General features: G+C 45.3%; 3 protein-coding genes across 3 annotated transcripts; all 3 read left to right on the forward strand.

The window, feature by feature from the left end:
• Positions 1-598: 598 nt before the first annotated feature.
• On the forward strand, positions 599-4,059 carry LOC104264246 (lymphocyte antigen 6E). The gene is made up of 3 exons (XM_009821228.2): positions 599-650; positions 3,177-3,296; positions 3,851-4,059. Exons 1-3 carry the CDS (start codon positions 599-601, stop codon positions 4,057-4,059), a joined length of 381 nt encoding a protein of 126 aa, XP_009819530.1.
• A 3,616-nt stretch (positions 4,060-7,675) lies between these two features.
• On the forward strand, positions 7,676-12,345 carry LOC104264248 (lymphocyte antigen 6E). The gene is made up of 3 exons (XM_009821231.1): positions 7,676-7,727; positions 11,363-11,482; positions 12,137-12,345. Exons 1-3 carry the CDS (start codon positions 7,676-7,678, stop codon positions 12,343-12,345), a joined length of 381 nt encoding a protein of 126 aa, XP_009819533.1.
• A 5,250-nt stretch (positions 12,346-17,595) lies between these two features.
• Positions 17,596-22,527, forward strand: LOC104264247 (lymphocyte antigen 6E-like). The gene is made up of 3 exons (XM_009821230.2): positions 17,596-17,647; positions 21,390-21,509; positions 22,316-22,527. The coding sequence occupies exons 1-3, from the start codon at positions 17,596-17,598 to the stop codon at positions 22,525-22,527; spliced, it is 384 nt and encodes a 127-aa protein (XP_009819532.2).
• The last annotated feature ends 5,386 nt before the right edge of the window (positions 22,528-27,913 follow it).

The following is a 27,913-nucleotide window of genomic DNA, read 5'->3' on the forward strand; positions in this document are numbered from 1 at the left end:
CCCCAGGCACAAATAGTGTCGTTGCAGGAATGATACAAGCTGGTTTTCTGCTTAAAGCACTTTCCTTAGTACTAGTGAGATAATTCTGAACGACTGCAGACGATCCAGCGAAAATCTTTTTTTTTTGCCTCCTTTCCCGCTTCCCGCAGATGTGAAGCTCTCATATCACGGCAGAGAGAAAGGATGGAGGATGCCAGGTGACACCTACTATTTTGCAAGCGATGAGCCACCCCAGACTGGCACAGCTGCCTCTTCTTTGCTCCAGGTTTCGTGGTTCAGCCCAACAGAGTAAGAAGGGACTCCCATGTTTGAGTCAGATAAATTGTTCCCCAAATTAGCAATGCAGACATGGTCAGCAGGAGTAGGCCTTGGAAAAAAAGATTGGATCTGAATGAGATGTAAAAAAAATTGCTACCTGGAGCCTCGTAATAGGTTCCTACGCACAAACACACCCATCACTGATCACATCTTATGTGCTGTCACTCCCCAAACCTCAAATTACTGTAATCAAAGGAAGTCAAAGTAAACGCGGTCCCAGTATAAAACCTTACCGTGGTGCACCATCCCACATTGTTCAGGCTCTGAGAGCACGACGACCATGAAGGCTTTTCTGATTGCCCTGCTGGCGGCAGTCCTGTGTGCTGAGCAAGGTAAGGAGCTTTGGAGGCTGGGAGAGCCAGATGGAGAGGATGAAGATACCAGAAAAGACATTAGAGATAATGCAGGGACAAGAAGGTTTGACAGCTTTTATTGCAATTGGTTGAGTCTTGGTATGGCAGTTTTTCTTTGGCGTCACCTGCATCAAGCACTGTTTAGTGTGGTTGAGTCTTAGCTTCTGGGTGAGTTCTGCCGAGGTGCCCATCACCCAGAGAAGCTCACCGCTCTGGTTTCTCACACCCTCAAGTATCAAGCTCTGACCACTCACATCTGAAGACAGACATGTGAACTGAAAAACGCTAACAGGAATTAAGCTGGGCTCACAGTTTTGCCTTTGGTTTTATTTTTGTTCCTGAATGAAACTTCAGGAGCTGTTTATAAAGGTAACAGGTCTGGTGTTGACACCGCATCTTCTGCCAGCGTTTCACTTTATTTCCCACAATGACATTACAATTAAGAAACTAGGTTGCTGGCAGATATTTGAAAGCCTAAGAGCTCTTTGCTCGTAGGTTTGAAGAGCTTTTTTAAGTGTTTGGGAGTGAGTGTCTTTATAATGGGATCCACAACGCTCTGTGCTTGTTCTCTTTCAAAAGGAGGTGCAGATATAACTAGATAATTGTATAGAAATATGCGGTTGAGAAACATTGGCTGTGTGGTTGTATTTGCAATCCCAAGGAATACTGCAAGCCTTTTTGCACCGTTAAGGTTATTTCTGGCTGCATTTGCAAAACTAGAGCTAATGGAGGGTGGAGGCCAGATGCAGGCAAGGCTTTATAAGAGCTATAATGGTTTAAGCTGTTATTGTTTCCTGACTGGGAGGGGTTTTCCTTGCATCAGTCAGTGAACATGAGCACATTTCAGTTGCTTTCGCGCACATGCTGGGGTCTCGGCTCCATCTGCAGCAGGAAGTGGTTTGAATAACTTTGTGAAATTTGGCAGAAAAGAAGATACAAGAGAGCTACAGGGACTGTAAACAGCAATAACACTTGCTAGGCAGCTGGGATTGCTCTGGCATGGTCTGCAAGAGCACAGTAGCCCACAGCTCAGGTTGGGGGACCTCCAGAGGAGAGGTGAGAGGCTCAACTGATCCAAGTACTGGAGAAACAGCGAGTGCTGAATAGTCAGTTAAAGAGATGTTAAAACCAGGATGCAACAAGGATAATTTTGTCTGCTGTTATGGAGAACACCTGCGCTCGCAACACCTGGCACTAGAAAAGAACATCTGGGTAGGTTTCAGAGCAAGGCAGTCAGTCATATGCTGAGGCACCCAGAGCTGGCTGCAGAGCTGTACCCAAGGCACCTGAGCTCCCCATATGCAGAGGGAAGACCTTTTCTTCTCCTACCTGGAGTAGATAGGGCCTAAAATGGCTTTTAATTCTCTTTTAAGACTGCTTCTGGAATTGTCTAACCAAGTGTCACGGGCAGGTTCAACTTCAGAGGTGAAGTTGAATCAACAGCAGCTGGGCTTTGGAGAGTCCCTGGGAGGTGTTTCCTTGTTAAAAATAGGTTGAAATTCAATTGAAAGGGGCTCTTCTGTGCAGAAATAAGAGCCAGGAGGAACTGAGCCAGGGAAATTTCAACCTAACGGAGGACCCTCCCTGGCTTGCAATTCGGTCACCTTCAACCAAGAGCTCTCCACCACTGGGGGCAACGGAGCAGGCTGTCCCGTGAGCAACTTAACTGCCTCTGTCACCCCTGCTTAGAAATGAGGAGCATTTTATGGGACTCTGAACAGGAGGGAAACAGTTTCCACCAGTTGTGAATCCATCTCCAGGGAACGAGATGGCACATGCCTGTGTTTCTAGCATGGCCAGCTGGCCAGCCTGGCAACTTGACTCAATTTACTTCAGTTTTGTTCAGAAATACACATCCTACTCCCTTCTGGCTTTGTAATAGACCTGGCTCAGCCCTGCTAATGGTATCACTGAGAACATGTTGTTCCAGGCGCTGGTAGAAATAATCTCTCTATTGTCCAGAGCAACCTCTTCCAGGGAACTCCCTTTAATGTGGCTCTCTGCTCAGTAATTTAGCTCACAGGGGTGTCATAGGCTTTAATTAATTCATGTCTGTACGGTGTTTTGCAGATGCAGCCTGAAAACACTAAAGACTAAGCTCTCACCTGAGAACAGTGCCAGTTCATCCTCTCCTTGCCAGAGCTATACTAGACCCAGCTGGGCAGGTTGCGAGCTCTGCTTTTGCAGGCTGGCTGTCAGCCAGGTCAATGTGGACCTGGGTGAGAAAGAAGGGTCACCTGAGAGTGCTGCTCAGGCTGAAAAAATGTGTTTTCAGCTTTAATCGCTGAAAATCTCAAGTAAAGAAAGAAAACTTGTTTTGTTCTCTTTGTTTGCCTTTTCAGCTTCATTAATCAAAACCAACTTCTTATTTCACTTGTCGTGAAAGTTTGTTCGTAACACACTTTTCACCTTGTATTTTCCAAGAAGGGACATGGCTTCTGACACTTTCTTCCCAGGAGGGTGTTGCTGGAAACCACTAACATGTGTCATGTGCGCTCTTTCCAGCTTCCTCGCTGTTTTGCTACACATGTGACAACGAGCACTCCAACTGGAACTGTCTTAAAACCTACAAGTGTGAAGACCATGAGAAATACTGTACAACCACATACAGCTCTGCTGGGTTTGGTAAGTACCAGCAACACATCAAGAAGCTTTTTTTTCTTTTTTTCCTCCAGAGACACAGATGCGCAATAGTTTTTTGAGGGCAGTAGTTGTTGATCACTGAAGTTTAAGGTTGTCAACATAAAACGTGTGAATCCCTCAGTGGTGCCCTGTGACCCACCACCTGGGGTACGTTCCTCACCACCTTGTGGCAGGGCTGGCTGGAGCACACAGATTTTCATGAGCAGACCCTGTTGCTTGATCTGAGAGCTCACACATGTGCTTTGTGATGGAGGACCAAAAGGGGTTGGCCGTAAGTAAAGGGGTTTTAGAAACCGAAAATGCATTGGCAGTGATTTTTTGCTGTCCTACATGAAGCATGGTGTGGGTTTCTACCGAGAACTTTCTAGTGTCATGAATTTGATCCAGACTGTGTGGACACTCACCCAGCACTCACCAAATCCACTGATAGCCGTTACTGCTGCATTGCAAATTAAGTATGGTGCAATATCCTCTGGTCAGCTCTTGCAGAAGAATCTTAAATCACAGCTCTCCTTTCTTGTCTATTCTCCACCCAGGCAAGGACATGGGACACCGCATCACCAAGAAATGTTCTGTAGACTGTCCTGAGACGAACGTGAACTTCGGTGTGGCGGCTTATTCCACCAAATGCTGTAGTACCTCCCTGTGCAATTTCAGTGGTGCCAACAGCATAAAAATCAGCTACGCCGTGATGTTCCTGGGAATTGTGGCCAGTTTGATCTGTGTCATCAGGGCAGGATTGTGATGAGGGGTGGGAGAAGATGTGACAACCCAAGAACCTACAAGGTATTCCCCAACTGAGAAACCAACATCTTCTGTCAAGTGTCCCAACAGGGTCTATGCTACCTGTTTTTCCAAGACATTGCTTCAGGTCCCATCCACAAAATGGCATGGCAGTGTAGCGCCTGTTTTTTCCCCTGTATCATTTGTTATTTTGTACTAATTTTTCCTGGGAAAGCTCTTTTGATAGCACGTGTGTGACGATTGTCAGACAAAATAAAGATTTATGTTATTCTAGAGTGTGTTTATTATACCCACACTAAGATCAGCCTGAGAAAACAGCTCTGTCAGAAAGGGTTGTAGTCTGAATCTACTTCACATTGAATTCCTCTTTTTAACACCTGGGACTCTTCTCCTGGCTGCCTTTCTCAGTTGACTCAGTTGCATCCAGCAGCTCAAGACAGACACTCCATAAAGCCAGATGTTCTGCCTGATCACTCAGCGCTAACGAATGACGGTGTCAATCTGGAAAGGTCAAAGATGATTGCATTGTTCCCATTGCACGCAACAGCAAGAATTGTTTTGTAAGTGCCGACACATGGGACTGGGGCTTTGCCAGGTATTGGTTGTGCTCCTGGCTGTGCTGCAAAGTTCGCGTGTGGTCTCTGCAGGGTGGGGGGTTTCAGCTTTTAAAATAGGTAAAGGTCCCACCCCAAGATGCTGGGGATGTCCAAGATGAGGACGGTGCTGCTGGAATCTGTCCTCATGGGAAGGGAACCTCTGTGCCTGCTTGAAGGTGCGTAATTCCCAGCTGAGCAGTTTATAACTGCAGTGCTGCATTTCAAGAGGGCTTGTATAGAAGTGGCACCTGGAAAAAAGCCCTGACGTTCGCCACCCAGCTGGATTTGAGGGGAGTCCTGCTCCACCAGCGCTCAAGACAGGCTGCAAAGTGCATGTGTTTCTGTGCAACGGGGAGAAACCACAGCGCTGGCTGAAGGCTGTGAAGATGGGATTACGTTTAATCATCCTGTAAAGATTTAATTTTTGAGCAATGAGGGTGTCCTAGCAATTATTTAAATATGAGATGGGCCAACTGCAGAACAGTAGCGTTACGGCTTTTCTGTGCTGAGGAACCAACAGAAACTTGGGGTTTTGCACTTCTTTTTAACCACTTTTCCTGTCACTTTTCCTATACGTTAGTCACAATAATTTCTGAAATTATTCTCAAAGCTTTTGGCTAACTTGAAAATCCACATTTAGTAAAAACAAGATTTGAATCAAGCATCACAGATACTTTTAAATTTCAGCTTTTGTTTCATGAGAAGTACACGTTTTCACCGAAATAAAGAAATTGTTTACCAGTTTCAATTGTTTGATAGTTTCAACCAGGTTTAGAACAAGATGAGCAAAACACTCTCTTTCCTTCTCCACTCAGCAATTGTGTCAAGGGAAATAAGCCTTTCCACCCAATTCTCCACCCCCAGTTAAATCATGTTACTCTTTCCAAAATCATCTTGAAGTTCATAGCTTCCAAATACTTGTAAACTGTGATATTATCTTCTCCTTTGCCTTGGTCCCTTTGGTGTCCTAATCATCCGTCCTTTCTACGCCCATGGGTTCTTTTCAATCTATCTCACCTGGCCCTGGTGAGGGATGAAGATAACATTAATTTGAGGGGGACATATGGGACTGGTTGGAAGAATGCAGGACCATCTACTGGAAAATCTCAACTGTCAGAAATCCTGCGATAACTCCTTTAAGAAATACAGCTTTGCCATCTCAAAATCTCAGCAGCTTGCAGAAGACAAGAGATATTTTAGTTTTTGCTTGGATGAGACTAGAAGGGAGGGGAAAAAAAGAAATGTGCCTGGCTGAGCTGCTATTTCTGTACCTGTTAATGGATGCTGTTGGCTGAAATAAATCTGAACGTGGGCTGCCTCTGCAGTGCAACGTACGGGCTGCAGAATGGCATCGCCTTGTGACTAGAGCCCCCTTTTCTGCTATTACCTCAAATAGTCAGCAATAAAAGTTGATTTACCAATAAGACTCATGAAATCCCTTCTGGATTGGGGAAAATAAAATATTTCACAAGGAAGAGGGTTGCAGTGCCTGGCATGGAGGGTGCCAACTTCTGTTTTCCTCCTGCCTGGTGCCTTACAAAGGCATTGGTCTTATGAAGCCAAGCAACGCCCCTCCTTTGAGCTTTCTTGGTTAATTGCCACCTCTGTTCCAACTGAGTTTCATGCTCTACCTATTGAGAAAGCAGAAGTTTCTTCACCTTAGTCACACAGGTCTCCATCCTAACAATATTTATACGTCCAATTTAGAGGTGTTGGAAAGAGTTACACCACCTCAAGAACTGGGCATGCCTTTTCAATGAGGTAATGACTCATATGGGTCATACTGAAAGCCCAAATATTCAACGGGAAATGGAAATCTGAGCAACTTTGAGACTAAGAAAAAAGGGAAACAAAACAGATGGAGAGCAGCAAGGGGCAGAGTTGCTGGCAGAGGCTTGGGGCACGCGGGTTGCTCCTGCAGCTCTGAGTGTCATGTGAAAGGGACCCAGCTGGACCGTTTCTGGGACTGTGCCTCCGTCCCCACGACTAGATGGCAGAAAGACAATGGTGGGAGGAAAAAGCAACAGCAATCAGAAGAAGATGGGAAAGATTCTGATTTTATACAGGGAGATACGATGAAACATGATAAAAAAGGAGGAATAAAGAGCACCGTATGGAAATCCAGTGGAGTACTCCTCTTTGGCATTTCACATAATTTTGGCTGGCTATGATTTTTTTTTTCTGAAGACTTAATGAGTTAAGATCCTTGATCAGGCAATCCCTCATTCTCTATGCTTTAACTGGTTTGTTTTTTTCTCCCTGACATTTATTTTTTGTAATTTGTGAAAAAAATCACAGCTTGTTCAATATGATGGGAGTGGGTGTTATTTCTACTTTTTAATTTAAGTGGTCATTCTCATTGCCTAGTGGGATTTATTTTCTAGTAAGAGAACATTTTCTCTCATATAAAATATCCAATTTTAGAACAGAAACATTTATGATTTTGAACTGCTTTCTTAAAAAGGCCCATAGAAAATGATGTCTGGTCCCCCATGAAATGCAGTGGAAGGATACTGCTCTTCTGATCTAGCTGTATTGACAATCCTGGGAGACATTTTGTAGAAGGTTCAATCCCAATTTCAAATTCAAATTCAATCAATTTCCATATGTACTAAAACAGTGTGCGAGGACAGGATTTTCAAGGATGCAGCCTGCGCTGAGACCCGAGCTGACCTGGAAAGGAAAATATTCCTCTTCTCACGTGGACGCTGTTTTGTTTTTGTGTTTTGCTTTTCCTCCACTTATCCAGAATTAGAAACTGTTGCATACTTTAAACCAGATGAACAAGCTGCATTGTGAAACAACTAGGAAAAAAAGAAGCGGGGGGAGAATATATGCCTGTTTAGATTTCCAACAAAGCATGCTTCCACATACAAGCCCTGACACATTACGCTCTATTATCCACCACCTGACATAGCAACCCTATAGTTATTATCCCAGCATCAAAGCAAACACTGCAGAGGTATAAAACCTGCCCTGGGTGAGCCCTGCTCGTTTTGGAGGCTGCGAGACCTATAAAGGATGAAGACTTCTCTTCTTGTCGTGCTCATCATAGCCCTGTGCACAGAGAATGGTGAGTCTCCGAGGATTTCTTTGCGCTAGCGAGACCCCCAGAGTTGGGGCATGTCTTTGATATTGCAGGATGACAAAGGGATTTTGCAGCACGAATGGTAAAGCTGGAGGGTCATTAAGCTCTAGAGAATATTCCAGTCCTCAGGATAAGAAGCTGGGGGACGTATCGCCACCTGAAGTTGGAAGGACGCTGAGGAGCTGAAGGGGGGGATGAGATACCCACCTCAACTGAGGGGTGCAGTCCCAGCCCAGCCCTTGGAGTGGCTCAGTGTAGGCAGCTGAGAGCCCCTGGTGCAGCTCCGTGAGAAGGGGGGTTAGCTGGGGGATATACAGAGCTGGACAGGCAAAGGGCAGTATGTACAATAAAGCTGCAAATTTGACATGTAACTAACTACAGCTTGATTATTTTTTTTTTTTACTTGCTTGTTTATTGGTTGCAGTTAAAAACCATCATTACCTAAATTGGTATAGACAGGCATGCCACAAGAAGGTGCAATTCTGGCTCCCATCTCTTTCTTGCAGCTTGTTGCTTTGAGGTACAACTTTGCCAACATTGATCCCAGGTCTGGAATGAAGATGCAGAGTCCCACTCTCATTCTGAAAACTGGTGGCTGTTTCTTTTGGGAAAGATTCACTGGGAACGTGCACTTTAACTCTGCCTGGCTGGGCTCTGCCAAGCACCGCTGCCTCTGGCAGATGCCCCCTTTGCACAGGGGTGGGCTGTGGGTCAGGCAAGGAACAGAGTATGTCCTGAATATCCCTCTGACTATTCCAGGGGAATAGCTGATTTCCTCAGCCTGGGGGGCTTTTGCCTTATTGCAAACTGAATTTTTCTCAGGCTCTGCTGTAGGACTTTACCTGCAAATTACTGGACATTTTAATCTGGGTCTAGCAGAGCACTTAGGCTCACACTTAATTTGAGGCTGTAAATGCTTTTACTGTGGGACTTCACAGCCTTTAAATTTGGCATGTGCTAAATCATTGTGCTCAACGGGGTTGAGAAAGTTGAGGGCAATAAAAGGGTTCTTTCCTGCAGCTTATCAACTGTGATCACATTTTTTTTAAAAAGATCACGTAATGAGACAGCAAACTTACCAAAGGAGCTGGTGAAAATTAACACATACGCAGCACCACTTCACTGTGCAATCTAGCCAGAAGACTGGTTGCTGTTCCAATTAATTCTGAACCTGACTGATTTTAACGGTGTAAATCCTGCATCTGCTGGCACTTGCACTTGCTAATGCTTTACACATCTAAGTTGTTCATCTGGGTGGCTCAAATCATTCACATGAAAATCTTCCTTGAGGAATATTCTTTTTCAGTTAGAGCAGAGGACTTGCTGGGCACAGAGAGGAGACCTCCAAAGGCAGCCTGGTTTAACCCCAGCTTTGAATCCAGAGCGGGGAATGTGTCGAAAGAAATATTGTTCCCTTCCCCACTCAGCCCTCCTTGCAACAGATACCTCAACAGATGCAATAAAATCAGAAGTGTTTTTCAGTAGTATGAGCAATTGCTGTACGTACTTGGACAGAGGATCAAAATTGTCCTACCTGACAAATGTAGGTCTTGGGACAAATGTACTCTTAAATTAGCAACTTTGGGAGGTTGGGATGAAACAGAACTTGGGCGTGTAACAAGCTCCACTGTTTCCTGCATAGATTCAGGAAGTTTTTCTTGGAATAGGCTTGATTAAAGAAGCTGCATTAATTAAGGAATAAAATGAGCTATATGTCTGGAAAATCCAGTTTGGGGACTTTGCTCTAGTGTACAGTTATTTTGGGAGGAAAGGGTGGTTCCCAGTGGGGTGGAGCAGAAATGTGTCTGTGTGGGGTTTGCACAAGAAGATCATGAAGCCTCACTGCTTTGAGTACAGATAGTCTAAAGGAGGGTCCCAGACTTGAGAAAAAAAAATGTAGCCTGCAGTGTCAGGAGAATACCGAATGCAAGAGCCAGGCAGGACAGCCAAGAGAGTCTGGAGATGGAAATGACCGTGACCAAGGTAGGGAGCAAATTGCAGCAGTCTTGGTATCAAGTCAGAGCGATCTGGGGGCCAGGTTTGAGGCTTCTGAAATTGTAAGAGTGTTGAGCATGGGACCAGAGGGAGATGGGATCTGAGTCACTGCAAGCCCAGTTGCCTGGCCTCTGTGTCCTCTGCTAGCTGCTCTTCAGTGAGAGACAACAGAGGGAGAGTAGGATCTGCAAGGACGACAGACCACAAGAGGAAAGTGAAGGTCAGTGCTGGGTGGCCATGGAAAGGGCAAAGGGGCTGTTAGCTGGAGTGGGGAGAGAAGACAGTTTCCACAGAGACAGAGAAGGATGAATAGTACCCTAAAAGGCATTTTTGTGGTGCTCTATGAAATGCAGTGCACACCCTGGTCACCTGGGTCACGGTCGGAGCTGGGGCCAGGTCTGGGCTAGTAGGACGATAGGGAGCAGAGAGCCTGTTTGGGCCAGATAAGCTTGTCTAAGGTCAAACAAGGGCAGCAATGAGGTTGGGACGTTGCTGGCAAAGGCACCAATAAGGGCAAAGAAGCTTGAGCAAGGGAAAAGAAGAGTGAGGGAGACAAAGGGAAAAGAAGACAGAGGATGGTGCTAGTACAAAAATAAGACGGGTGTTAACTGGCCGTAGATGGGGAAAGCCTAGAAATGAGAAGAATGAGCCTAATCCCTGGTGGGTTACATTACTGCAGGAGTGTTTGCTCCGGATAAACAGATGAGCAGGAAATTCCCCTTATCATGCAAAGAAACCTTCCCGGAGGATCTCTTTGCTATGAATGACTGCTTTAGCTTATGTGTATGCAAGCTGTTTTCTTTCATTCGTATTAGCACAGTGCTTTGCTGATGCAGTTACAGATGTACACATTTTGTAGTGTTAGGCAGTCATCACCCACGCATGGCTGTAAAAAGGAGTCTACTGCAGCCAAGGGGGTGATTTACTGAGCCCTGTCTTCTACAGGTTCAGGATTGCCCAGCACAGGAGAGCTCTGAAAATGAACTAGTCAAATGCAAGCATCTATCTTCCCAGCATTTGGAAGAGATACGTTGTGGGGGCATGCAACAAAATAGTCATGCCTAGTATGGCCAGGGGGGTTACTCTTAGGAGTATGTCTTCCTTTTTATATTCAAAAAGATTTTTTAAATAATTCACTGTTAGTCTCTGTGCTCTGAGAAAGGACGTGTAGGCCAGGACTCTTCAGATGACCTGAAGAGGATGAGTGTGGACAGGAATTACCTAGTCTCTTTCCATACAAGAACTAGTGGCCAGCAACCGGGACTTGGAGGAGCCAGGCTGGGAAGAAACCAGAAGAGCTTCATGCTGCTAGTGGTAGTAGGCTGGGGAGCTCTTTCCAAAAGCATGCTTCGGATGCCAAATATTTAAATGGATTCAAGTAAGTATCCAGAAGGAAGATCCCTTGAGGGTTACTAAATGAGCAAACCACATCAGTGTCAGGAATCTGAGCTTAAAGTAATTTGGGTCCAGGAGAGTCGCTGGGGCCAAGTTTCACGCACCAAGGATGGTGTTGGCCTGTGGCTGCTGGGCTTGACAGATCCTCCATCTGGACCAGCACCACCAGTTTTGTGCTCCTATGGATATTTCTAGAGGTGATTGATGGGTGTTGTGTGCCTCTTTTGCAGCTTTTTCTTTGACATGTTTCACATGCAAAGATGCATCTTCCAACATACACTGTCTTGGTACAACCACATGCTCTGACCATGAGAAGTACTGTCTCACAACCTATTCTACCACGGGACTTGGTAAGTGTGAAGCTTTTCTAAGGCTCTGATGACAAGAGGGTGTTCAGGTTAGGCTGACTGCAGGGCCTCCTCCCACCATGAGGTGTGGTGGAAGAATTAATGACGATCATAGCACACAGACAGCAAATCTTGCAGCAGGTGGGAACTCAGCATAGCCCGTCCCTGTTGCAATATGTCATAACAATACTGCACTGCTGATTAAACACACCCAGGAGAGGGAGACATTGGAAGAGAGAGGCTTGCTCCGCACAAACCCCTTGTCTCATCTCCAAGCTCAAATGTATGCTCATGAGGTGGCGGAACTGGAAAGGGCCAGGTACTGTTGAAGGAGCAATCCCAAGGCACGGTGACGATGATGTCTTGCAATCTTGCACTGTGCAAATGCATTAAACCTCCAAATTCTTGCCCTGGATTGCACTCAGCTGGCCCCCTGAAAACAGCAGAGGAGTCGTAAGGCCTGGAGATGGTCTCCATAGGTCACATATACCCAAATACTGATGCAGTATGCCAAGGTCCAAGGGGAAACCAGCAGCATTAAGTACAGAACAATGTATTCCCCTCTGGATATTGTGCAGCTGGTCTATCATTGGTCTGTGAAAAACACATGAGATAAAAACCCCGACTTTTCTCCCTGTTCTCTCTCTCCCGCTTCAGGCAATGACCGTAACCAGCGTATTACCAAGAAATGTTCTGCATTTTGCCCAACAATTGACCTGAATATCGGCATAGCCGGCGTTGCTACCAGCTGCTGCGAGACTTCCTTGTGCAACATCAGCGGTGCCAGCAGTGTGAAAACCAGCTACACTATGATAGCTCTGGGCGTCTTGGCCAGTCTTGCGTGCATCCTCCGGCTGGGTTTTTAAAGGGGCTGGGGTGGGGGGAAAGGAGCTGCTTGGCATTGCATTGCAAGGGATCAAACTCTCATCTGTACAGTGTGAATGCTGCCGTGTTTCTCCTGCCTGGAAGGTCGCATCCCATCAGCAAATATTTTTGCTCTTTCCGTGCCCTGATGACAACGCACAAGAGCACAGCCCTACCTCAAAATGGTGTTTGGAAGAGAAAGGCGTGATGTGGAGCCCTGCTCATACAGAAGGGCACCATGCAGTCACCAGCTCTCCTACTATTGGCCTTTATAACTCCGTGCATTTTTTTCCCCTTCATTTTGTCCCTGTTCTTCGTGTGCCATTTTTCCCTTTATACCATTTTCTGCCCTGTATCATTTTGCTCTGAGACAGCCTTTAATATTATAGTTGTAAACAGAAGCTGGGCACAATAAAGTGTTATTTTATTCTATTGTGTGACTGTGTGGTATGGTACATCGGTCGTAGCGGCTGGATGCATCCATGTTAGCAGCAACAAAAGCGGAGGCATTAGTCTGCAAGTCGAATTGAAATAACGCTGAAATATATTGCAGTTGCTTTGCATTCACTTCAGGAAGCCTCTCCCCAGATTTTCTTTTTTTTTCCGCATTGGCAGAACTGTCATTTTGCGACTCCCTTTCAGAGTAAACTGTATTCTATTTAACTCGCTTTCAATTTCTCTTCTGGGTCAGCTGGCTGAAAGGAAACGGTTGTTGAGCTCTCCAGCAAGCAAACAGAGGGGACAAGGAGGGACCCAACATGAAGGGATCTTGAGCATTAAGTTTTGTTTAAACTGATTTAAGATTGTCCAGTGGAAATTGCTTTATAAGCATTAAGGATTATTTTGAAAGGGGAGAAAAGTATCTTGCATGGTGCTTAAAGGAAAATCATCAGAAAAGATAGACAGTTTCTGCCATGTGTCTGCTGGAGCCTGGAAATTTCAGCTTCATCTATAACAAATCATTAACTTTGACAATAAATCTTTTATGTTTGCTTGTCAAGTTTCCTCTCAGGGTTAAAATTGAAGGAACTCATTCCCCTGCACTGACCTTCCTTGTGGATAATCTTATCTAGGAATGAGAGATTTGCTCATTCAAACTGAGTCACAGGAGGCTGAAATGCTTTCTCCTGAGCTGAAGCTCTCCACTAGGATTACCCCAGCGAAGATCTCCCAGGGTAATTAGTTGGGCGCAGCTCACCCAGCTGGTTTTCTCTCTGTAGACTCATTGCACAGGGAGAGCAGCTACACGCTTTGCTCACTCTGCCGGGTATTTGCCGAGAGCAGAGGAACAACAACACTCGGAAACAGCTGGATCTTTATAACAGGTTTGCAAAGGAAATGTGGTCTCATGGTTCCAGCTCACCCCAACCTGCTCCTATCCCTTCTTGTTCGCCCTTCCTCCCATCCACATCTGACCCCCAGCTATGCAATCCCTAGCTGTTTTCTCTTCCAGTCTTCCTCGTTGGCTTCTTCATCCAGTCTTAGTCTGGGCTTTACCTCCAACCTCTATTTTCTTGTGAGAGCTTCAGCTCATTTTTTTCTCCTCAGTGCAAATACAAGGTTGGCCAAGGATACTCCATCTTTAGCCATGAGACTCTCTGTTGTCCTCATGATTTCTATTGCACTGCCATCGCACAGTTGAACTGGCTCCATTCTTCTGTCTAATCTATTCCATTCACCTTTCTTCCCCTCCTGCCAGATTTAGAGATATTCAAGTGGCACACACATTTGAATATCTCCAATGAGCCAAGAACTCTTCTGTGGCCTTCGATGGCCATACTCTGCCACACGCCCAGATGGTAAGGCGGTAACAACTGAACTATTTGAAGTCTTCAGCCTTTGCTATCCACAGGTTTAGAATTTCTTGGGGACGATGCTGGTTGGCACAGGTAAAGGCCAAGCTGGGGTTAGTACTGCCCCAGGTCTTGTCCTGCTGAGCTTGTGAATACAGACCTGCTGTTGGCATCCAGGTTTCAAATAAGGTCATATCTTGTGCTACCGGAACTTGGCAGGTGCCTCCATTTTGTGTTGGGAGGGAACCTGGCACGTGAAGAAAGGTATAAAAAGATGTGGGCAAAGGGGGTGAAGGCATGTGGTAGAGCCTGCTTCTGCCGTGGAGGGTTTCATGGTCTGCTTACGGCTGTTGCATGGAGAAGTTATGAACAGCACTGGGAAGTCAGGACTCCCATCCCTAAGGGAACAGCTCCATCCATGAGCCTCAGCCTGCCTCCCTCTTGCCTAGTTTCTCCCTGATCCCATAGGTTTTGCATTCCCTCCTGCCCAGCAACACAACCTATGCATGTGGGTCAAAGATTGACCCACATCTCAAGTTACATAAAAGAGTCCTTATCTGAAGGTGGGAGCAGCAATTGCCCTGAGGCACAGGAGGTCCTAAAACCATGAAAGCTCCCTTAGTGAGCCCTCCCTTGGCAACGGGTGTTGTGTAAGAGGAGACTCCTTTCTGCCAGCCTTCCTGAGAAACCCTGATGTGACATTGCCCACGCAGATGCTGCTGCCTAATTCCACATCCCTACGCCCAGGGTTTCTTATTTGCTGGCCCCCATGGTTGCATACTCCTTGGATGAGAGTGGCAAGCTGCCCTGCAGAGACATCTGGGATGCCTGAAGGGCTCTCAGGGAGAAGATGAGCGTCTCACTCAAATAGTTGGGATTGCTCCTGGGAGGTAGCTGGCTCTCTCTGCATGGATTATCTAAGAGCTCAGTTTTCGGTGCTCTGAGTCACTGCGCCAGGACCTGAATCAGCCAAAGGGACCTTCTCCTGCCTAAATTAGGCACCTGGATGAAGTGGTTTAATCTTGGCCCTCCTTTTCCCTCACTCAGGGCTCTACCACCACTGATTCTGAAGGATCTATGCTGCCTTCTGCTCTCCTCAAATAATTTGGCTGCCTTTTCCCTCAGAACATGAAATTTCTTCCCTTTCTCTCTGCTTATTTGCCCAGATCCTATTAACACCCAGTGAATCGATGACAAAGCAAGAGACAAGATGGATGCAAAAGATCAAAGCAAGGTCTTCACTGGGTCTAAAAAACTTCTGGAAGCCATGGAAAGTGACAAAAGTATCCCTTTTTCAAAATTAATTGCTGCTCTCTTGTCATATAGCCAACTCATGGCTCCATTCTTAGGTCCATTTTAGTTCTCCTGAACAGATAGCGATGAGGTTGCTCTACAGAGGTGACTCAGGTTTCCTGCATTTTTTGCAGTCTTCCTCAACCTTACTTCTCACTTGGTGTCGCTGGCTGACCTGCCAGGCTGAAGGCTGTGATGCCAGGCAGCAGGAGACACCCTCCCCACATCGGCTGGTTAAGTGTTGCCTCTGACTGCACTGAGTTTTGTAATCTGTCCTGAGAAAGCAGGAATTGCAGTGACCCCGTCACTGTGCTGCAATTACCCCTCTCCAGATGCTGACAAGAGGGCATGCTCCAGCATTTCAAGACACCTAAGTACTAAGGAAGATGTTAATGTCCTGGAGACAGCTCCCAGATTACTGTTTGACATAGAAGAGCTTGTTTCCTACTCAATTTTCTCTCCCTAGTACACGTTTGTTGGCATTGTGGGGGATGTCAGCCTCACCACTCTCTTCCAAAGCTGACTTGCACTGAGCCAATGTCCTGTTGCACAAAGGTTCATGTAGAAACAAAAGGATTTTGGCAAAGTTAACGTGAGAGGGTTTATGGCAATAGTTATAGCACTCTTTCATTCGTGGAGGAAGGGAAAAGGAATATAACAGAAGTCTGTAGGATAATTAATAGGACCAAAAAAAGGAAAAAATGGTTGCTTCCTTTTACCCTCATTGCAAAATACCAGCAAGAAGACACACCCACTAATTATGAAGATCAAGCTGTTTATAACACACTTAGGCAGTAAAATGAATTGCCTTCTGCAAGCAGAAGTCTTGATTTGATCATCACCAGCATGTGACCTGCTGACCTCACAAACCTCCAAAAACAAGAGCAGGGATGTCTGTTTTGTCATCGGGCTTGAATAACTCTGGAATTCACCACCTGATGATGTCATTCTAGGAGCAGTTTAAGAAAGCCTGGAAACATATCAGGAGCTCACATGGATAAGGAAATCATCCAGTGTTGGAATGATTCATACTAGAAACAGACAAAAATACCCTACCGATGGCTACTCCTAGGGAACTGCCTGTTAAGTTATTCCATAATTGCCAACAAAAGGGGGATTTGGCAATTTTTTCTTTTGCGTGTTCTGCTACCTGCTGACCAGGACTAATCTCACTTTGGAAGAAGCTCCATTGAGATGGTAGCTTGAGCTCTCACAAGATGCACCTTCTATCAGGATCTATTTTCCAGAATGTCAGAAACAGATTTTAAGAAATTCCGAGCAGACCAACACCGAGAAATAGAAGAAAAGGGAGTGATTTAAGAGGAGAGATTGAAAAAGAGACAGTTTGAGAGATGGCTTTTTCAAAGGAGAGCTTCAATTCCAGGATGCCAATTTGTGGTATCGTAAATGGAGGTCTGATTTCCAGAAACTGTTTAGCAGGGAGAAAAGCAGACCCTCTAAAGGATCCCTGAAATAGAAGCAAAACTTCATTAAATAAAAAGTGTATAAGGTATTTGAGAATTGCAACCAAGAGAGGTGCAAGCAGAGGGATTAACTACAGGTAATGGAAAATGGATAAAGAAATTAAGACTGACATGAAAATTTGAGGAAAATCTTCTGTTTAACTAACCATTAGCTAATTTAATTTAGTGTAAAATACACTGATTTTATTAGAGGTAAACCAGTGTAGGCCAGTTGAGAGTCTGAGCTTCTGGTACTGTGGAATAATTAAAGGAAATGAACGGTATGAACCCTGGTGCATCATGTGCTGACTATCCAAAGGGATTAGAAAAATGCATGGCTAGGACTATCTCCCCGTGCCTTCGGGCTCCGATATTTCGTCAGTGCAGCTGCTGCTTCTGCTGGGAGGAAAAACAGGAGGAAGTAAAGGAAGAAACTTGGAGCAGAGAAGAGCAGGTCCTTATTTCCCATCACTCATACAACCAGAAGAGCAAGAAATATGTTGCTAAAAGGACTTTTCCCCAAGGTGCCAGCCTGTTCCATGGGCTCTAGCATGGACAACTCCCACATGCACATTACACACCCTTGGGTTGATTTCATGTCCACCCGCGAGCCATCTGGAACCTGTAAAACTGCTGCCGTTCAAAACGTATATAACCTGTTCTCCAAACATCTTCCCAGTTAGGCGGAGAGGATCTGGTGGAGATGAAGACTACTCTTGTCACCTTGTTGGCTGCTGTCCTGTGTGTGGAGCAAGGTGAGCCTCTAATGCTGCTACTAGTTAAGATAAGGCTTATAGAGAAAATGGCGAAAACTTTTCATGTGGCAAAAATTTAGAGGGCTGTCACCAACTTTGGAGTATTGCAAAGCTGCAGTCATGCTATTGCCAACTTCCTTTCGCACATTGGTTAGCAATGTGCTGCAGAAATAAGATCCTGATAAACTTCTTTCCAGCAGGCAGTACTGAGTGATAGAGCTCTAACTGTGCGGCGCTGGATGCCAGGTTGTATCGATACAGTGATCTACAGGCTTGTCCCAAATGATGCAAGTTGGAAGTGCCAGAAAGCATAACAAAACATATTTTTCTAATCCGTATCAGTTTTTGAGTATTTTACAGACTTGTCTGTACTGCTACTTCCCCCATTGTAGTGAACCACATGGTTTGCCATGTGCCTTGCTCCCTAGGAGATGTACCAGTGAGAATTTTTATAGATTAAATCAGAGGCAGAGGTGAAAGAGCTTTTCAGTGCATATGTCAAGTTAAAGGCATCCTTCTCCCAAAGGGAAGTCTGAGGTACTCTGAATGTGTGTCCTCCTTCTGGGACTGATATGCATATGTTGCTACATCTCTACTTGCACATAGGAATAATGACCAGATTGCCAATATTTCCCCCACGCCTGATGGTTTCCCAGAAACCATGATACATATCTAGCAGGGGTTGAGAAAGAGGCATCTAATTAATTCTTGCTCTCTGATGTATCAACCCCCTACTCCTACATTTTTTGGACAGATGGTTCTGCAGCATGCCTGGAAGATCAGAAGCTTTGGCCAGTTTTGGGGTGGGGAAAGGGGTATTCAATTCTAAAAAATGAAAGGATTCATGAATGCAGTGACACAACATGGACAGAGGAGAGTAATTATCAAAGGCAACATCCTCAGTGTTACGCGGGATGAAGCGGAAAGTTAATAGAGATCCAAGACTCTGGTAGCACATATTCATGGTGGGATACCTTATTGCTGTAGTAGGATGATGACATTTTATATTGGCGTCAGCTTCCAAATGGACTTAAGGACAGCCTTTTATACAGTACCTTTCTGTAGCCCAGTCCAGACTGGAGAAAGCTGGTAATTCTAATATCAAAGCTTTTACATTCAAGAGTAAGAGATCACAACTTTCTAGCCTAATACAGGGACAAAGGAAATCTTGGAGACAACCATTATTTGATCCTGCTCATGTATCTGGGGTCCCAATAAAGACCCTAATAAGCAAGTTTTGATCAAAACTGTTGATCTCAAAGCCCGCCAAAGAGGGTTGGTTGCCATTTGCATCCATGAACTCATCGTTATAGATATTTCATGTCCAGAAGAAATCTTAAAAGGTCGTGATCCTTTTCCCTGCTCTAATGCTGGACGAAACCAGGCAGATGTTTGTCTAATGTGTCCTCGAAAGTTTTCAACAATGAAGATTCTAGAGCCTGGAATCGCTTAGACCCTCATCCCTTTAGGAAGTTAGTCTTAATATCTTTTAACATCCCTTTTTGTACAGTTCTCTTGCGTTTTCACCATAGGATGTGTAGAACAGTTTATTACGTTCTTCTTTGCAGCTTCTTTTTGCTTGCATGAAGAGGGTTACTGTGTCTTTCTTCAGCATTGTATCATTTTTACTAAACAAACTAAATGCTTCCAACCTTTTCTACGAGGTCATATTTTCCAGATCTCTGACCATTTCTCCTTCCTCTCCTCTGGTCTCTCTCCAAATGCTTTGCATATTTTTTGAAGTGCCGCATACAGATTTGGTCATCAGTGTTCCAGCTGAGGCCTTGCCAGAGTAGAAAGGCCACTTTGCGTATCTTGCACATGACATTGCTGCCTGTGTTACCTTGGGTGACGTTTGTTTTCATCGCTGTATTGTGACACGGTTGGCTCCTGCTGTTTACACTCCCGTCCTTAATTGTAACTCAACCAGTTGTTCCTCATCCTACATTTAAGTGGCTGATTTTTATCTTAGTGTAATATATTTATCTTTATTGAACTGCACCCATTCTTTTTTTCGTTCTTTTATTTATCTTTATTGAACTGCATCCATTCTTTTTTCATTCTTTTATTACACCCATCTGTCAACATCACTTAGAATTCTACTTATAGTATGTTTTCAGCTATTTTGACCTTGGCATCACCTGAAAATGTGATGTGCATCCTCTATCCCATTGCTACTGTCACTAGTGATGATACTGTATAGCCCTGAGCCCACAGCAGAGCTCTGGAGAACCTTAAGAGTTGCATTGCTCCAACTGGTTTGACCAATTACCTTTGCGAACGACCCTGTGAATGTGTTTTCATGTCTGGCTTTGCACTCATTCTGCTGCATTTTCACTAGCTTGCATTTCCTGGGCTTGCTCATAACAATGTCATTCAAGATTATGCCAAAAATTTGGGTAAAACCTTATTGCATTTCCTCTACCCTGTACATGAAGATTCAACTCTTTTAGTGATGAACGAAGCAAAAAACCTACACAGTGTCATGGCCCTCTCAGCATCAACAGTTGATAACTTTGTCCTTCCCTTCCCATCCTCTCCCTTCCATCAGGAACTTCTTGTTTAATGGTCTCTCTGACCTACATTGCCCTTCCACTTTCTTGCTGCTGACTTCTTATCAGGCAAACCTGCACCCATAGAAACGTGTCCTCAAGTTGCTTTCTGACCTTTCTATACTGACAGACTGTTCCCAGGAACTTAGCAAGCATTTTGCACTGTGTTTGCTTCCCTTTCCAAAAATGTCTATATTTTTAAAGTAACTCATCCCCTCACCTACACACAGAAACATATACTTTTCTCTGGGTGATTTTGCAAGCTCAGAACCCAACCACCACCATAAAACTATAAATCAATTAATCTGCCTAGCTGGGGAGTGTTCTGCAGACACTTTGGTGTGGTTTCTCATCCAGACTGTGGTTTTGCTCTTTATCATTACTTTTTATCATTACTTTCCAGAGGCTTTCCAGAGGTCTGTCCTACTACCTTCTGGATTTCAGGGCAAGTGTGTACATCCTTGACAGACAAGACAACTCATCACTGCCTGCCCTTCATGCCAGTCATCTTCTGTATTTGTATCACGGATGTATGAATTATCTCACCAAATCTGCGTTTACTGGTTAAATCATATTTTTGGTTAAGACTTCCCATTTATTCTCTATCTTACAGTAGTATGCAGAAGTTCAACAGAGCATCTGACTACTCTCACCAGACTTCCTAGGACTGAGGTTAGGCCAGTTCAGTTAGTGGCATTTGACCACAAGAAAGGATACGTGTCAGTAGTCTATGAGCCAGATGAAAGAGAAGTAGGACACTGGGCATTGTCCACCTCCTTGAAATGCTCCGGGCATCCTCAAGTTCTCCCTTGCAAGCCCTGCCTAGCCTTGCCCAGGAGAAGCGACTGAGCAGTAATAATTGGCAATTCACACGACAGAGCTCTCAGGATAGAGGAGCTATTGCTCAGCAATAATCTCCATCATAAAAGACCCCAAATCCTTGAATTCCACTCACATCCACTGCTGCCAGAGATTGCAAACAGATCGATAACACTTTGCAGTCTGAGACATATGAGACAGAGAGGGATTTAACATTGCTGCCATGGGTCAAGGGATAAAGAAAGTCACTGGTCATTCACACACAAGCATTCATCAGACTATAACTAGGAACATGGAGATACCTGGATTGTAGTTTTGTGGTTCCTAAGCCATGTAATGTGCTTTTTCTTTTTCTTTTTTTTCCCCCCTAGCTTACCCATATATGTGCTACGTGTGCCAAGAACAGGAGTCCAACAAGAACTGTTTGACCATTTCCATGTGTGCAAAGGAAGACAAATACTGTGTGACTGTCCGTAACAACATTGGAACAAGTACGTTTCTGAACAACACCTTGTTTGTGCTGTTGAAGAGCAGTCCCAGGAATGGGCTTTCATCCCAGTCACAGCCACGTATGGAAACGATAGCCCTGATCACCAACTGTTAGGAAACACTGACCTCGTTGCTTGCTATTGCAGTCACTGAAGTGTCGATGTGTACTTGATGTTGTTACCAGGAGTTGGGGAAATGCTGAAGATACATATAGAGCAGCACCAGCGAGTGAAGTCAAGCCTGGGGCTGTGTGCACTGCTTCATGGTTAGCTCCCCCCAGCTTTCTGCTGACGGCTCCAGCTAGCTCTTGCTATGGCAATACTCAATCCCAGAGTTGTTTTCAAAAATGTTTGGGCAAAACTGCACCATGGCTGATTCTCTGTGCCACGCACAATCCTTCAGGTCTGTCCTTGGGGCTCTGTACCCTCAAACACTTCCATGTGCTCTCAGACCAAATCTCAGGTCATACAATATACATTCCCCCTGGTTTTATGCTGTAGGAAAACTGCCCTTGTGGGCAGCAACCCAGCCTGAGCATTGCTTCAGGCAGCTTGAACTGAAAGCCACCCACACATGCTAATTCCACTTTAGGGACAGATGAAACATGGAACCCAGAGAAGATCAGCATCATGTTGCAGCAGTGTGGACACGGCCAGACTGTTGCTAGCCCTGAGCAGAAGTCATATTTGCCTTGGGGATTAGTCCCTGGCTGCCTTTTATTCACCAATGCAGATTTAGCCAGGGAAACATTTTAACCATGATTCTTACATTCTACTCTTTCTTTTTTTCCCCCTCTCTTCTGCATTAGAGCCCAACAGGCCTAAATATGTCATCTCTAAGATGTGTTCTCCAACGTGTCCAGCAACAAGTCAGCAACAAAACCAAACCTATCGGAGGGTTTCTTGCTGTGAGAAACCATTATGCAATGTGAATGGAGTCAGCAGCAAGCAAAGCAACTATGGAGTGATGTCCCTGGGTGTCCTAGCCAGTATCAATTACATCTTTGCATGCGGACTGTGATGGGTTAGGAAAAGCTCCCCGTGACGGCATTGTTGTCTGAAATAAAAGTGTATTGCTCTGGGATAATTACTGCTCTCAAAGACTTGTGCTTTGCGGCTGAGCTTCCACTGGGATTTTTGAGAAAGTCTAAATAAGTTAGGTGCTGAACTCCCATTGATTTCCTAAGCCTACTTGAATCCTAAGTGTCCCCAGACATTCAAGTCACCTAAGAAAACACATAAAAGACAGCCTTTTGACATGCTCAGGCTTCAAATCATTAGAGCTCTGAAGAGATCCTTGAAGACATATTTTTGTCTCTTTGAGTTTCAAAGCACTGCGAGGAATAGCAACCCACCCTGCCTGAAACACAGGTAATAGCTCAATAGTTATGTCAGCACTGAGGGGATGTTCGGTATCTTCTGTTCACAGTAGGTTGGTTATCACACATCAGTCAAGCAGTTCATAAACAAGTAAGTAGAGGTAAAGCTTATTTCTGGCAGTATTTTGGACATTCCTCCAGCCTCGGTGGTGAACAATTTCTGGCTCCTCTGGCTCTTTGCTCTCGTAGGGGTATCACATTTTGAAATGAGCATCCTTTATTGCTCAGCTCCGATGTGTTGGCTGAGCTTGGGGAAAAGACAGAGAGGAGTAAACGTGGCTGAGAGAGGAAAGGCAATGGCAGGGTACTAGCAGGGAGACCGGAGGGAGGAGGGAAGGGGGGGCGGCAGCTGCGCTGGGAATTGCCTCCACACTACCTCCTCATGGACCTGGTCCAGCTGGAAAAGATGATGTCCCCATATCTATTTCCCTCTTTTTTTTTGCAGGGCCAAACCAACCCGACAGCTGTTGCCAACTCCAGTCATTTAGAGATTGCGCGATGGTTTCTACAAAACCATGTTCCTGGCGTAGAGACGGTTGATTGTGCTGGGCTTTGTTTGGTTTTGCACTCCAGGCTCTCTGCTCCGTCCTCTCCCTGCAAAAGCTGCAGCTGAGGGGAGACAGAAAAGCTCTGTAGGAGGCCTGGGGGTGTCTACAGAGAAGAAGAAAGGCAGGCAGCCAGAGACTAACACAAACAACCCCAAGCTTCTTGGTCATAGTCCCTGCTACAAGCTCACGTTAAAAAAAAAAAAAAAAAAGGAAGAGTTGGCAGCATCACTAGCTCAGCTGTGTTCCTGTGTTCTGGAGGAAACCAGAGCTCATCCAAACAGTTCAAGGGTTTGTTGTTTGTTTTGTATTGGATGAGATATTCTATTTGATGGCTAAATGAGATCTTCAGTTTGTCTGAAGCATTGCCTTGGAAGTCTGCTGTGTTTTGGTTGCCCATGTGGAAGGATGCAAGTTTTTGAGAAGTTTCACGCTGCCTGGATTACAAAGCAACTGGTTTCCCAAGAGGATAATCAGCCAAAGATGCCTCATCAACCTCAAGTTTTGTACTGTAATCTCTTGAAGCCCGGTGCCTGGTTTTAAGCATTTTGTTTAATGGACAGGAGGGAAACAAAGCAAATGAAGGAGGTGACACCACAGTGCTGGGCAGGGACAAGAAGACGTTGATCTGAGCGTACCGGAGAGCCGTGCCCGGGGATGACAGATGTCAAGAGGGCCAAATGTGAACTTGCCAGCAGAACATGCCGTTAATTTTCTCTCACCAAAGACAACCACAAAAGGGAAGGAAAGCTATGATGGAAAAGGGGACAGGAAAGACTTTTTAAACTAAAAGGAAGAAAGAGATGTCCAGCTGCTAAGAGCAGGGGCTGGCAGCACTGGTAGGGGCTGTGGTGGCTGTGTGGCAGACTGGTCCCATGAGCATGTGCTCCATGAATACCTGGCACAGAGGGAAGAGACTTCTTCCCTGTAACACATCGTGCGTTTTCAAAAACCTTCAGGAAAGTTGGGCTCTGGGCCAAAGCCATTACTGTCTTTACCGCCAGGCAAGTTGGCACAGTAAAGAGGAAGCAGAAGGAGCAATTTATATCTCAACCAGTTTCCCTGGACATGAGAATGCAAAGACCTGGTGGGTGAGGCCAGCTGGCGGGCAGGGAACGAGTCAAGGGTTGAGACAAGTCCACTGAGGCTGACGGCGTGTGGGGGACCAGGACGGGCAGAGAGAAGGAGGGAGAGCAAACCTCATCTAGATCTTTTTTTTAGAGCAGCAGAGAGGGAGTTGCTGCAGGGTCTGGAGGGAGAGGTGGTCTGCTCAGAGCCCAGCTGAGCCCAGCAACCGCTACTGAGGACTCCTTTTTGTGGTCTTCCACTTCTTCACTGGGATCCCCATCAATCGGACACTCTTTAAACAAGCTGCTTGGTTCTGCTTACAGGGACTTTCTCCTGCCAGCAGATTTCTGCGTGCATCGTGCCCCCTTGCAGGCCCTTATTGCCTTCCTGGCTCTCCCCTCCTCTTCACCATGCCAGTTTAAGTGCTTCCTGCTGATAGCACCCAAATGGATGTTGCCTCCAAGAAGATAAAATGGACAGAGGGGTTCCTAGGTCTCCTTGTCTGCAAATTTAGAGAAACCGTTTCTTTTCTTGAAATTTCTGGATGACAGAGCACCTGACGATACCAGGATTACGCTGATTGATCCTTTGCAGATGAAGTGCCTTAAGGTTTTCACTGTGTTTAAAAGGATTTACTGGTTGCATTGCCAGTCATACCACCACCCACCTGGTTCCTGGACTGAAAGCCCACCGTCGTGAATGAGGAGCTGAAGGTCGCTGAGAAGTGAGTGTGGGGGTAGGATTTATGAATTGACTTTGTCAGAGCTGATGCTCTAAGAGGGAAATCACTGGAACTTTTTCATATAAAGAGGGAAGAGGGACACTTAAAAGCTGTTCTTCTTGCTTGGGGGTGAGAAATGGGGTACATGTTGGTCTAGCTAATGACAAGGTCACATCTCCCTTTCCACACTGGTACCTGCATTCCCTGGGCTGGAGGAAGGTGGGGGTAGAAGATCAGTGCTCCTGTGGCACAGCCAGCCAAGTCTTCTCTTCCTTCATGGGAAGAACCAGTCACATTTGCCTTTTCAAATGAAGTTGCAGTGTGATGTTTCATTCATGGTGCTCTCCAGGCTTAGCTGTGCTTGCTGGGAGAAGACATCCAGGTGATGCTTGTATGTAACACTTCAGTGTAGAATGTGTTTTGCAATCTCGCAACAACTTTGAGTTGCATACCCAGAGTCAGGAGATGTGTTTTTGCTTCCAGCCTGCAGTATGTGCAGAGTAAAAGGCAAGACGGGTGCGGAGACAGTATCCACATCTAACACAAGAGTAACAGAGCCATTCTGCTGCTGCAGATGTTCATGAGATTAACGTGGATTAGCCAACTAACACATCAAAAGCAAGACCGTTAAAACGAAGCAGGGCACAGGTCTAAGCAAATAAAAGGTGGTGTTTTCAATATGAATATGCACATCAGTGAGGGATATCAGCCGAACTAAGTGGTGTCCAGGCACAGAGGCAGTGGGAAAATAAATCTTTGGCATCCATCGCAGCTACCAAACCCAGCCTGTTTCACCTGCTCCTGTTTCTTCACAATAGGGGACTCAGGGTGTTTCAGAAGAGGGGATACCACCAAACTTAGCATCCATCATTATAAAGGGGATGGGGGAGTCTTTGGGGATATACAGAGCAGTCAACCCAGACCCCATTCTTGGAAAAAACTCTGAAATAAATCATCAAACAATTTGCAGTGGTGTAGGGGCTATCAAGGAGATGGAGATGAACAGCAAGAGCTTTGTGACAGATGGGTGTTATTCCCACCTGTGACAAGATGGCAAAATCTATAGTTACATAAAAGTGGTACCTGTCACATAGCTTAGTGTTAATAAAGCTTTTGGCACCATATCACATGACCGTCTCATAAGCAAACTAAGAAAACACAGTCTAGCTAAAATCATGAGCAAATAACTGTCAGCAGTTTGCTGTCAAACTGGAATGATCTATTAAACAGGGTCCTCTGTGGCTTGCCTTGGCTCTGGTATGATGCAATGTTTTAATTACTGGTTTGAATGACGGATTAGAGAATAAGTTCATTGAGCTTGCAGGTGACAAACAGGGAGAATCTGCAAATAGGAGAATTCTATGTGACTCTGATAAATCTAAGCGATAGTCTGAGAAAGAGGATTCAGTTTAGGAAGTACAAGCTCAAAGCTCTACAGTTAGAGTGCACAAATACAGGATGAGGAAATCTCCCTTGCAGCAATCTGGCAGAAAAAGAAGTTGTGGTGGGTGTTATAACAGATCACAAGTTTAACATGTGTCAAACTTAGGGAAAAAAATTACAAAAGAGAAGGCGGCCTTGTTGGAACTCTGCAGTCCATTGAAAAGTCTTACACGTTGCACTGGGAAGTGTAAACTGGAGTGTGATGGGATGAGATCCTTCCAGTTTCTTCTCCAACAGAAAGGCCTGGGCTGCTACATTCTCCCCCCCTTTTTGCTTTAGGTTTCACATAGCAGCAAAGGAGCTTTTAGATAGTATCAAAAAGTTTTCCTAGTGTCTAATGGATAGTGAAGAGCTGGAGTCTATTGCTGGGAGAACTGCCTCCAGCATCAGCAGCTTGAGCACAATTATCAAGATGCATCAAAGCATGACAGAAAAACAGTGTCCTCAGCATCTCGTTGGTGTCTGCACTAGGGCTGGAGAATGAACTCAGTTGCCTCTCATGATCCTCTCCGTCTCCTTTCTGTCATTCCCGTGTACCTGTTGTGGGTGCTAGTTCCCCTCACTAGAGCAGAATTGTGGTGTTCAGGCTTGACTTTGATTTATCATAGGATCATAGAATAGTTTGGGTTGAAAGGGACCTTAAAGATCCTCTAGTTCCAACCCCCTGCCATGGGCAGGGACACCTGCCACTAGATCAGGTTGCTCAAAGCCAAACATACAGCAATGTCTAGCAGCAAAGGTGACCCAAAGATGCTCTTCCATCGACACCATGCAGGAATTTTACTCCAAAGGATGTTCAACTCCCAGAAGACCTTCAGGGTTCCCAGGATCTCAGTCAACAGTAAAAGCAATAGATGTGCTGAGCCAGTGAGTGGAGAGACAGCTCTGCATAATATGAATGACATATGGTTTTCTCCTCTTCCAGCTGATTTCTCACGTAGGCAAATCCCCAAGCACCACACAAAGCATTGTCATCATGCATGAGGGTGGCAGGGGTTCAATCTTCCTTGGTCCAGGAGGGCCAGGAAACAGGCACTGGCTCTGTGCCCAATGCTCACGATAGCTCATCTGGGACCTGCCTCCAGCTCCAGGGCCTGCTCCAGCATTAGATGTTAATCAGCAATTAGATAACTTGCAGACACTGCTCCTGGGAACAAGTAACTCCTTTCTGCAGTCTACAGGAAATTAGTGTAATAAAACTCACTGCAAGATCTTCCGGGAGAGGAAAGCAATTTTATAATACAAAATCTC

Source organism: Gavia stellata, chromosome 3 (assembly GCF_030936135.1).
Source record: "Gavia stellata isolate bGavSte3 chromosome 3, bGavSte3.hap2, whole genome shotgun sequence".
In the NCBI taxonomy this organism is placed as follows: domain Eukaryota; kingdom Metazoa; phylum Chordata; class Aves; order Gaviiformes; family Gaviidae; genus Gavia; species Gavia stellata.

Coding starts and splice junctions, on each gene's coding strand:
- LOC104264247 (XM_009821230.2), top strand. CDS start 17,596: ATGAAGACTACTCTTGTCACCTTGTTGGCTGCTGTCCTGTGTGTGGAG. Junction 17,648..21,389: donor TGTCCTGTGTGTGGAGCAAG/GTGAGCCTCTAA, acceptor TTTCCCCCCTAG/CTTACCCATATATGTGCTAC. Junction 21,510..22,315: donor CCGTAACAACATTGGAACAA/GTACGTTTCTGA, acceptor CTTCTGCATTAG/AGCCCAACAGGCCTAAATAT.
- LOC104264248 (XM_009821231.1), top strand. CDS start 7,676: ATGAAGACTTCTCTTCTTGTCGTGCTCATCATAGCCCTGTGCACAGAG. Junction 7,728..11,362: donor AGCCCTGTGCACAGAGAATG/GTGAGTCTCCGA, acceptor CCTCTTTTGCAG/CTTTTTCTTTGACATGTTTC. Junction 11,483..12,136: donor CTATTCTACCACGGGACTTG/GTAAGTGTGAAG, acceptor CTCCCGCTTCAG/GCAATGACCGTAACCAGCGT.
- LOC104264246 (XM_009821228.2), top strand. CDS start 599: ATGAAGGCTTTTCTGATTGCCCTGCTGGCGGCAGTCCTGTGTGCTGAG. Junction 651..3,176: donor AGTCCTGTGTGCTGAGCAAG/GTAAGGAGCTTT, acceptor CGCTCTTTCCAG/CTTCCTCGCTGTTTTGCTAC. Junction 3,297..3,850: donor ATACAGCTCTGCTGGGTTTG/GTAAGTACCAGC, acceptor TTCTCCACCCAG/GCAAGGACATGGGACACCGC.